Genomic DNA, 11,803 nt, shown 5'->3' on the forward strand with positions numbered 1-11,803 from the left:
AAGTGCCTATTGTAATAATTTGTTGGTGTTTGCGGTTGGATAGGTGAGCGGAGGCAGCAGTGGCGGCCCCCCTTCCGGGCGCAGTTCGCGCAACACGTCGAACAAGCCGCCCCCGGGGGCAGTGAACCTGGAGCGCAGCTACCAGATCTGCCAGGCGGTCATCCAGAACAGTCCCAATCGGGACCAGTTGCGCTGCCAACTGAAGCCGCCCCCATCCTCGCTGTTGGCCGCCTCTGCCGCCCCCGGCCAAGGCCAAGGTCAGAGACCGCACAAGGTCATTGCTCGCGGCACAGGTAATCGCTTCACTGCTTCGCTTTCTACTGGTCTATCCAATATTTATTTTTGTCCCGAAAAGTAACAGGGTTGTTGAAAAGTATGGAAACAGCTTAAGGCTGTGCCAAGGCTAAAAATAAACTTTCTACTGGTGATATTTTTCAAAGTTTTTCTATTTGTATATCATCAAGCTATCAAAATTAAAAAGTTTTCTCCCAAAACATTAATTTTCGAGATATGAGCGCCTAAAGTTTAAATTTTTGGGATAGAACATTTCAAATTCGGTAAGAGATAAGTCCATGAGATTTAGAGGATAGATTCTCTATGCTATTAAGAATAACTTTGAGTTGAGTTATTTTTGATCATTTTTGGTAAATCGAATAACTCTCTCAAAAATTGATATTTTTAGAAAATTTTTCTTTCACTAGATCAACAATACAATAAAGAATCTATCCTCTAATCTCATGGACTTATCTCTTACCGAATTTGAAATGTTCTGTCCCAAAAATTTAAACTTTAGGCGCTCATATCTAAAAGTAATGATCGGAAAAAATGTTTTCCTGAGAAAACTTTTTTAATTCTGATAGCTTGATGATATAAAAATCGAAAAACTTTGAAAAATATCACCAGTAGAAAGTTTATTTTTAGCCTTTGCACAGCCTTAATATTTCAGTTACAAGGATAATACAGGATGGGGCAGAGCTGATTGACGAGTTTGGAAGGGTTATAAGACTGTAATGAACCGTTGTTCAACTCGGAGAAAAAATATTAATGGGTTCCATTCAGTTTGAAATATAGTTTTATTGTTAATTTTTGAAAATTATATCAGTTGAATGGCGGCCATCAGCAGCAATACACTGATGTAGTGTATTTTTGAAGTTTTAAAACGCATTTTATCACTCTGCGATTGGTAAGGCCTGGATCTCTTCTCTGTTTCGCTCCTTTAGTTCTTCCAAGGTGTGTGGGCGATCTTTGGATTCTTTATTTTTGAGATAACCCAGATCGCATATGCTTAAATCGAGTGAGCGTGCCGGCCACCTCAAGTCCACCATTAGTGAGATAAGCCGCCCTGGGAACATATTTTATTTAAAAATAATACTCTGACTTTGAACATTAGTAGTCCTCAGTATAGACCAGTACCTACCATTTTATTATTTTAATCTTGCACTGCTATGCTTCGCTTTCTAACTGCTTTAGCCTATAATTATTTTAGTTTTTGTACACCATCATTGTATTTATTTAATACCACATGTTTCTTATAATGCAAGTTGAGAAATTTCTAGAAGAATATTTTGGAAGCGATCATTTTCATTTCTGTACGCTTTTTAGACACCGCGCATGCGTTATACCATTTCATTTTAATAACCCGCCTCTGAAGTTATTGTACAGAGTGGTGCAGAGAAAACGCATGTTTTTCGAACGGCTAGTACTCGGTGATGTGAGGGGGTACTGCCCTGGAACGAATGTTTGCAGACGGCCCATACTATGAAATTTCAGTTGGTATGAGCGTTGGAACGTAAATAATCGTGTGTTCGCTGTCGAACAGTTTGTTTTGAAACAATGAATCTGTAGTCACAGTACAACGCTTTTCCGTCAATATTTTAGAGTTGGACGTCGAGGTGCAGTGCTTAATCGAATTACTGTACTCCGAAGGGTGGCAGCTTTTAGAAGTACTGGTTATGTGATGAGAAAGAAATCACCTGGTCTTCCCCGTTCAGTTCGAACTCCGGAAAATGTAAACAGAGTCAGTGTTGTCCTAGTCCTGATACCATGTCGTCGAGTCAATCGTCTAGCACTAGTATCAACTGCAGTTCTGGAGTACTAGCGTTTAGGAGTACTAGTTCTGTGATGAAAAAGAAACCACCTGGTCTGTGTTCAGTTCAGTTCGTACTCCTGAAAATGTAAACCGAGTCAGTGTCGTCGAGTCGATCGTCTAGGACTAGTAACAACTGCCGTCCTGACTCGGCCCACTTTCCAGGGAACGGGGAAGACCAGGTGGTTCCTTTTTCACCACAGAACTAGTTCTCCTAAACGCTGCAACTCCTCGGAGTACAGTATTTCGATCAGGTACTGTCCCTCGACCCTCAACTCTAACATATTGACGGAAAAGCGTTGCACTGTGACTACAGAATCATTGTTTCTAAAAAGAACTGTTCGACAGCGAACACACGATGTTGTACGTTCCAACGCTTTATAGCAACTGAAATGGCCTAGTATGGGCCGTCTGCCTACATTCGTTCCAGGGCAATACCTCCTCACGTCGCCGAGTACTAGCGGTTCGAAAAACATGCGTTTCCTCTGCATCATCCTGTACTACTCTGAAATTATTAGTATATTATTATTTCGCTTGCATCAATAACTTTTGTAAATATTTATTGCTTATCGAACGTGTATAATTTATTTGGAATGAAAGTAGTTAATATTTTTTATCGAAGAAACATAATATAAGTACTTTGAAACAATTATGTTATTTTCACAATGCATATTCACTACTACAGCCACCTCCTGTCCCGATCTTGTGGCAACGCCGCTAGAGACCGAGTTGAAAGCAGTAGAATGTCCATAAGAGGGTTTAAAGGTACAATTCTGATTAAATAAATGAATAAATAACTTCCTTAGAGGCTTGTCGAGACGCGCCGTTCCAAAAGATTACATTAATCTTATGGGGAAATCAATCCAATATGACCGTATCCTACCACACACTCTTAAGGCTCAATTCACACTACCACGACTCAAATCGTACGACTCCAGTCTCTCGACCTTACGACTTTCTTGCTCATTGTCACTACTTCAGTTCTATGCTACTCCATTTCTAACCTCACTTCACCTCAAATTTTATTATAATTATAATGAATATATTTTCTTATCTACTGTACTTCTTATTATTGTGCTATTTATAATGATAGAACAAAACAGAAGCAACAAGAAAGAAAATGTGCTTTAAGAAGATGAAACTTCAAAGTTCAATTACTAACCTCACTTCATTATAAATGCACAGTACCACGCAACTTGAGTCGAGGCTCGATCAACATGTCGAGTCGACGCTCGACCCAGTCTCATAGTCGTGAGGTCGCGGAGACTAGAATCGACTGGTCTGAGTGTCGCCATTTGAAAACACATGCTGTGTCGAGAAAAGACTAGAGTCGCAGTCTCTTCTCGACTTCAATTCAATTCAATTCAAAAACTTTATTGTTTCTTCCAAAACCAATACATTCAAAAATTTCACTTGAACAGCAAAAATACAAGAAACCAATCACCTGCAAGGAAAATCCTGTGCGCAGGTGAGAGTTGCCAACATTACATTAACAAAAAATAATAAGAAATTCAATATCATAATATTAAATGAAAGAGATGAAGAAGTGAGAAGAAGGAGAAAGGGAAAGAGAAAGAAAAAGAAAGAGATGTTAGAGTGCCAGCAAAACATACCTTGATAGAGAAAGATAATATGGTTTAATCAAAAATTTTTTATCCTCTATTCTAGTGGTTATTATCCATTCAATAGATCTTCTTTTTGAACAATTTATCGGATCTACCATTGATATGTTCAATGAGGTAATCTGGAATGTTGTTAATCAATTTATTTGCTATGTAAAAGTATTGTCTTCCTTTGTAGGCAAATTGAGTAGCGTAAGTTTGAGTTGAGCCCAACGCGATTCAGGTCGAGAAGAGACTCGACTCTAGTCGAGAGCATGTGTTTTCAAATGGTGACACTCAGACCAGTCGATTCCAGTCCTCCGCGACGTCACCATTTGAAAACACATGCTCTCGACTAGAGTCGAGTCTCTTCTCAACCTGAGTCTCGTAAGTGTGAGCTGAGCCTGACAGTCGCGCGTCTAAGGGCGTTTCTAAGGAATTGCAAGCTAAGGTTGAGTTCTGCATTGCTCACAGTTCACAAACCTTTGCTTTCATTGTTGCCAACTCGTTGAGTTAGGGTCATTTATTAATGGTGGCTGTGATTTTATTATTTGGCTATCATTAATAGCACCTGTGTATTATTTCTAATACAGTAAATAACAGTTAATTACAAATGTTTATAATAGATTATTTCGATCAAAATAAACAATTTTTCGCCCCACTTGGATGTAATGAGCTGGTTTTCGTGCTTCATATGGAGGCCGAAAAATGATTGTTTTCTGACCAGGCCGGTAAAAGTTTTACGGCCCTAGGGCTGTAAAATAACCTTGAAGTCAGCTGATTCTGATTTGATGTAAACGTGTTTACAAAATGGAATCAGTTTATGCTTCTAGAATTGAAAAAGTATTCTGCAATAAGATACTATCATTTTATTTGGATGAATGAAAAACAGATAAGATATATACCGTATTATAAACTATTCAAATTCGATTTTCAGAGTAGGATAGAACTTCTAACCTAAACTCCCGAAGTCGACGACAACAAGCATTGTTGACATCCAGATTGGCCAAATTTCAATTGTGCTGAAACAGCTGATCAAAAAACTTTTCATTATTTGTGTTTATTATTCAAGAATCAAAAAAATTATAATAATATCATCTTATTGTCATTTGAAAGAATAAAAAGTATAAATTCAACCTCTTACATAATTGAACATAATCTTTTAGGTTATTTAGACAAATCAGAATAAAAAATAAAAATACTTGGACAATTTCCTGATATTCAGATTACCTCAGATTTGCTAGAGCTATGACCTTCCACTTTTGCTTTCGGAAGTGCTTATAATAGACAATTATTCTAATATATATATTGTTTATTTTTCTGTGTGGCGAAAAATAACGTTCTCACCATGGGCAAAAATGTTTTTCCGGCTCTCAATCTTTTCTAGTCCTCGGCCTACGGCCTCGGACTTGAAAACCGATTTCGAGCCAGAAAAGTCTCATTTTCGGCCCTAGGTGCGAAATATACTATTACACGAAGACTCTATTGGTAAACTTCATGATAGTTTAAGTGTGTGATCATATTGGATGTAATATGAAGTGCTAGTGCACGCTTGTTTATGCATGACCATGATTACAGATAAGAAACAAACTATGGAAAGAGAAATAGGAACACTCACACTGAACACTTGCTCATGCTGGTTGCGTTCAGTGTGAGTCGCCACAGACAAGTCACAACGTGTTTCAATGGCTCTTTCCAGATTTTGTTTTTCGGCTCTTGCATAATCTGACGTGCACTTGCACATATACGCATTAAATGTTATCACACTCTTAGGAGCATAATATTCAAGTATGTAACAAACTTTTATCGTGTTATTCTTTTTCCATGTTTAATTAGAAATGAATTATTTATTGCTTAATTTGTTTGCAGTGAACCAGAGCGGCAATAAGACAACGGACAAGACACAGTACAGCGTGGTGACGTCATCGCGGGGGGGCCTCGCGAAGGGGGTTGTGCCGCCCCCGGGGGGGCCCCATAAGGCGGGGGCACGCCCCAACGCCAGCCCTGTGCTCGTGAAGCATGTGTTCACCTCATCGCAGGGCATCCCAGTCACAATGGCGGTGCTACCGCATGCTTCCAATGCCGAGGTTAGTCTTCACAATAGTTAATCATTATTTGCGTGTAATGTAACCAATATTTGCCAACAATTTTCACAATCTGAGATATGTTTGAAAATTCAAAAGTATCGACTACGGTGAAATTTCATGACAAATTTCTGATGATATGCTTCATCGTCTGTCTAGCCTCTCCACAATCACAAGCAGGGGAGAGTCAACTACCCCAATAATAAAGAGAAGCTCCACTTCTCCCGTGGCCAGTTCTAACCCTGTTGAGGGCCGTCCACGTCCGTCTTGGCAGTTGAAATCCAGCCACATTTTTTTTAAACATCTTTATTGCCCATAAAAACAAAATACAAAATAAAAAACTTACAAAAGAAATGTTCTAGATTATAATATTATGCTATTTTACAAATAAATTAAAATTACATGGCACCACCCAGCAAGGGCAAAACCCTGACCGCTGAGTGAGAGTATCAGCTGCTTAGACAATATTAAAATTTATTTACTAATAATCAAAGCTACAAAAAATCGAAGTTAACAATAAATGACTAGTAATTGTAATATTTGACTGATGTCGAAGAAAAATTTTTGTATCACCCACTTATTTATCTGTTCCATCCTCTGTCTACCCCTATTAGAAAGATATTCTGACAATGCATTTGGCATGATATTTATTATTTTTGAGCTAAGATACCCCAATTGTCTTCGCCCTATTGTCAAATCTGAATAGTTAATATTATAAATGTTATGAGATGTAACTCTCTGGTTATACATAGAAACGTTATTATTCACTGTAAATTCATCCTTCCTCATCCATGCATAATAGAGAAGTTTCTTTATATAAATTTGACGTACTGTCATCACTTTAAATTCGGCAAATGTTTCACTACTAGAAAAAGCCCTTGGCTTATTAAGAATTGCTTTTATTATCATTTTTTGAAATGTAAAAATTTTATTCATGAAAACATCATACGCTCCTCCCCATACCACTAACCCATATTGCAGCACCGACTGAACATAGGCAAAGTAAAGGACCCTAAGTAATTTAATAATTTAACTATTACTCCAACTGAGTAGCCAAAGCAGATGCTGAGGGGGTCTTTTCCATCCACTCTTCCTCCCAGCTTGCTCTTATGGAAAATGTTTATTGCTCAGCTGTTCTGCAGTGGCGAGGCGTGGAATACTCCACCGGTCATCGCAGGCCCCCCCCCACTCCAGTGGGTCCAAGTGCCATCTTCAAAAAAATGTTAGAAATGCTAGCAAATTGTTGACTTTTGAAGCTTTTGGAGTACCTGAAAATTTTCCTTTGAAATCACATACAAAAGGCAGAGAACTGAGAATTCTCTCCAATTTCACCTCTTGTATAATTTTCGGTGTATCCTCACTACCAACTTTCCATTACTTACCAATTCTCACTACCACTGGAATTTCTTTCAAATTAATAATACTGTTTTCATCTTCCACTTCCTCCATGTTTCACACTTCACTTTTGCTAATTCATGCACATGAAACACTGTAAAAAACGATTACTAACTCACACGAATAAGAATAACCTCACTTTTAAAACAATAATACAGTATTTCAAATGCGAAAATTTCCGTTAAAGCTGTGTGTGTAGAGAGCTAGAGACTGTGGGACGTGGGGATGAGGAGAACGCAGCTACCGAAAACTCCCGACACAAACCGAGAACGCGCGAAGCCGGTTGCGATGTATTTCGAGCATTATTCAAATGGTCTGAAACCTGTTGGCTGGGGGCTCTAGCCAATGACTGGAGGGGGACTGGAGTGATCCGCAAGCCTTCTGCGCTTCATATTCATATTGAGCGTCATACTCATCATATTCTTATCGTTTTTTTTTAATTTTGGTGTTTTTGAACATAATTTCGGGTTTTGAAGCCTACAAATGTACATTTAAGAGTTAAGATTATTTTAATATTTTTAGTCCAATTCCTCTACTCATCGACGCATCAAACGATGACCGGACGCCTCGCCACTGCTGCTCTGCCATGCGCATGGGAGGATGTCTTGACTTCAACCTATTTCCCAAATTCAGAAGATCTCCTTGGATTGGAATCGCCCTGTTAATCTTTATCTTTTTATATTCATGAACAAGAGCAGAAGATCTACGCCGCCCCGGTGGAGCAATATTGCTGAGAACTGAAAGCCAGTATATGGGGGTGCTTCTAATTGTCCCAGTGATTGACCGCATAGTGTTGTTTAGTTGCGCATTGACTCTATTCACATGGGCACTATTCATCCACACAGCAGCACAATATTCAGCGGTGGGATACACCAAAACCAGAGCAGAACAGCGCAAAGTGGTGGCCGAAGCACCCGATGTAGTGCCACAAAGTTTTTGAATTGTCTATTATTTCTCGTATTTAGTTTCTCAGCACCATTTTGCATATGGTGTACCCCTCTGTGACACCATTATCCAGGACAGGTTTTGTAAGTTATATTCATAACTTATTCATAATTCAATAAATGAATTACTAGTAGTTCTGTGAACAGTAGACCTCACGTAGTATTCTCATCCACAAGTACCTGATTGAAGCTATAGACCACATCTGTGGTACACACATCTGTGTAATCACTTGTCAGCTGATTTATGATGAATAATTCTATAGTCTGATTTTTACTCTAATATTGGCGTATGAAAGAGGCTCGTTTTTCCTTTTATATTATCCTTGAAATGCAAAATTTCCAAAAACCTTGTATAAGTCGACGCGCAATTAAAAAAGGAACATACCTGTCAAATTTCATGAAAATCTATTACCGCGTTTTGCCGTAAATGCGCAACATTTAAACATTAAAAGAAATGCCAAACCGTCGACTTGAATCTTAGACCTCACTTTGCTCGGTCAATAATAATATTTATTGACTAATAAATATCAGTTATAACAGTTTTATCAGCCTCATTACTTACGAGAAGCGGTCAATAAATTTAAATTATTTTCTAATAATGTGTAATTTTGCTGTTAGCATTCCATGATTGAACAACTACTCAGAAAGGTTGCTAACTCTTTGCTAAAAGGTTAGCAAATATCTCATGATATAGCTCGTTTATTTTAAAATTTCAAGCCGATTTTTGTCTACTCAACCCGATTACTGTCGACTAGTGTCTACTATTCAAATCTAATCAAATCAAATTTATTTGTTTCCAACATTTACAGTACTCACATGGACACGCAGGTCTGTTTGTGAGTTGTTTGAGTTCGTAATTACATTATTTAAATTATTATAACTTGAGAGAAATTCCTGGAAATTAGATTTGGCTAGGTACATTGTATTGAAATGAAAAGAATAACCTTAATAAAGAAGTAAATTGAATTATGATATGTTAGGTAATAGAAATTACTAGAAATCATAGAAATATTGTAGCACAACTACACACATACAACTCACACATACAGGGAGGGGGAAGACAGCCACACACACACCACACACATACACACACACACCAACATTCTAAAATGGCTGTTAAATGCATTTAAATTCATTGGTTGATTACTGATGGAGGTAGAGAAGATGAAAATTGGAAGCTCAAAATAATAAATATATAGAGGAATAAAATTTGTATAGAATATAGAATAGAATATAGAATAGAATATAGAATATAGGTTTACTATATTGATAATATTGATTCTTGTGTATAGATAAATGCCATTTTATATCAGATAAATGTCTTTTTCCTCCATCTACTGTCTAAAGTACTTACTTTACTCCCTGAAACCTAATACTAAAGTGTCACTTTTTCGCTCTCGGTAGTAAAAAACAGAAAAACTCCCTAGGGAATAAAAGTGACTCCATTTAAATAACATGGGGAGCATCTCTATTTTGAAACTTACATTGTAATAGGTTAGAAGGTCTAAGCTCAGATGAGAAAGCATAATAGAGGTGTCTGTCATTGAGTCAACTGAATTCAATACCACAACCAGAAATTTGATTAACTCATGAAATATATGTTTGTATGATATTATATTCTTAATATTAGTAGACGATAAAAATTTATACAATTTTTGAAATATGTTATTCTATTCAAAATACCAGCCAACAAATATTTTTGATCTGCAATTCAAATCTGAACCGCGTGATCTGGAGTCAGCCATTTTTGGTAGACGCCCAGCTGATATAATTGTTACAACTAGATAGCGCAATCCGGCAGTGCCAATCAGACGACCGGTTTTTAGGTTTCAGATGTTAGGTTATGTTGTTAGGAAACATTGTCACCAGTACGTAAGTTATTAAAATGATATTATTTGCAGTTTCTATAAAAAAATTTAGATGGAGGAAAAATGTTGTGTACATCACGAGCGAAAAATACGTTTTCTCCTTCAGGAAAATGGTTGCCCTCGGCTTCGCCTCGGGCTTCAAACTTTTCTCCCACAGGGAGAAAAAGTCGTACTTTTCACTCTAGATATACAAATAACTATTTATTCAGTGTAGGCCTATATGGAGAAGAATGAATGTAATTTTGCTAGTATGTTTTGATACAATAAAACAGTAATTTCTCCTTCTCTAAACACGGACTTGTTCCATATTAGAAGTCTGATTTTCAATAATGTAACTTATTGTAAAATGTACACCTTCTGAAAATAAAATTAGTAATTTATTTATTTATAATGCTAAGCAATGTATGAAAATGGAATACAATATATTGAATTTGATTGTTGGTTTCAGCTGGGTGAGAACCAGTACATCCTGGTGCGGCGGTCGAACAGCGCGCCGCCCGCCAACCCGGAGGCGGGGGGCCAGGGGGGCCCAGGAGGGGTGCGGGGACGGCCAGCGTCGGTGGGCCTGACCGGAGTGCCCGCCGGGTGTGGGTGCACCCTCAAGGCGATGGTCGAGTGCCGGAAGTGCGGCGCCTACTGTCACGATGACTGCATCAGTCCGTCAAGGCTTTGCGTCACCTGTCTCATCAGATAGGCCAACTGACGGGTCAGTCAAATCAAATATCACTTTATTCCATAATAATGCACTTCACAACAATTATATACTTATGTATCAAAACTATAGTGAGGTCCTCGTTATAATGGCAGTTTTGATTAAAAAAGGAACATACCTGTCAAATTTCATGAGAATCTATTACCGCGTTTTGCCGTAAATGCGCAACATTTAAACATTAAAAGAAATGCCAAACCGTCGACTTGAATCTTAGACCTCACTTCGCTCGGTCAATAATGATATTTATTGACTAATAAATATCAGTTATAACCGTTTTATCAGCCTCATTACTTACGAGAAGCGGTCAATAAATTTAAATTATTTTCTAATAATGTGTAATTTTGCTGTTAGCATTCCATGATTGAACAACTACTCAGAAAGGTTGCTAACTCTTTGCTAAAAGGTTAGCAAATATCTCATGGTATAGCTCGTTTATTTTAAAATTTCAAGCCGATTTCTGTTTACTCAACCCGATTACTGTCGACTAGTGTTTACTATTGATTCTTGTGTATAGATAAATGCCATTTTATATCAGATAAATGTGTTTTTTCCTCCACCTACTGTCTAAAGTACTTACTTTACTCCCTGAAACATAATACTAAAGTGTCACTTTTTCGCTGTCGGTAGTAAAAAACAGAAAAACTCCCTAGGGAGGAAAAGTGACTCCATTTAAATAACATGGGAAGCATCTCTATTTTAAAACTTACATTGTAATAGGTTAGAAGGTCTAAGCTCAGATGAGAAAGCCTAATAGAGGTGTCTGTCATTGAGTCAACTGAATTCAATACCACAACCAGAAATTTGATCAACTCATGAAATATATGTTTGTATGATATTCTTAATATTAGTAGACGATAAAAATTTATACAATTTTTAAAATATGTTATTCTATTCAAAATACCAGCCAACAAATATTTTTGATCTGCAATTCAAATCTGAACCGCGTGATCTGGAGTCAGCCATTTTTGGTAGACGCCCAGCTGATATAATTGTTACAACTTTTGCCGATAGATAGCTCAATCGGCAGTGCCAATCAGACGACCGGTTTTTAGGTTTCAGATTTTAGGTTATGTTGTTAGGAAACATTGTCACCAGTACCTAAGTTATTAAAAA

General features: G+C 37.6%; 1 protein-coding gene across 3 annotated transcripts in view; it reads left to right on the plus strand.

Moving 5' to 3' along the window:
* Positions 1 to 11,803, plus strand: part of LOC111053053 (polycomb protein Asx) — a 59,005-nt gene that overhangs the window by 43,662 nt on the left and 3,540 nt on the right. For 2 of the 3 annotated variants that reach the window (XM_039425215.1, XM_039425216.1), the window contains exons 13-15: positions 44 to 293; positions 5,557 to 5,774; positions 10,427 to 10,684. In XM_039425215.1, the coding sequence (XP_039281149.1) occupies positions 44 to 293; positions 5,557 to 5,774; positions 10,427 to 10,672 (714 nt within the window). In that variant the 3' untranslated portion in view covers positions 10,673 to 10,684. The remainder of the gene's footprint in view (positions 1 to 43; positions 294 to 5,556; positions 5,775 to 10,426; positions 10,685 to 11,803) is intronic. The other variant, XM_039425217.1, reaches the window with a different exon arrangement.

The sequence above is a fragment of the Nilaparvata lugens genome, chromosome 3 (genome assembly GCF_014356525.2).
Source record: "Nilaparvata lugens isolate BPH chromosome 3, ASM1435652v1, whole genome shotgun sequence".
Taxonomy (NCBI): Eukaryota; Metazoa; Arthropoda; class Insecta; order Hemiptera; family Delphacidae; genus Nilaparvata; species Nilaparvata lugens.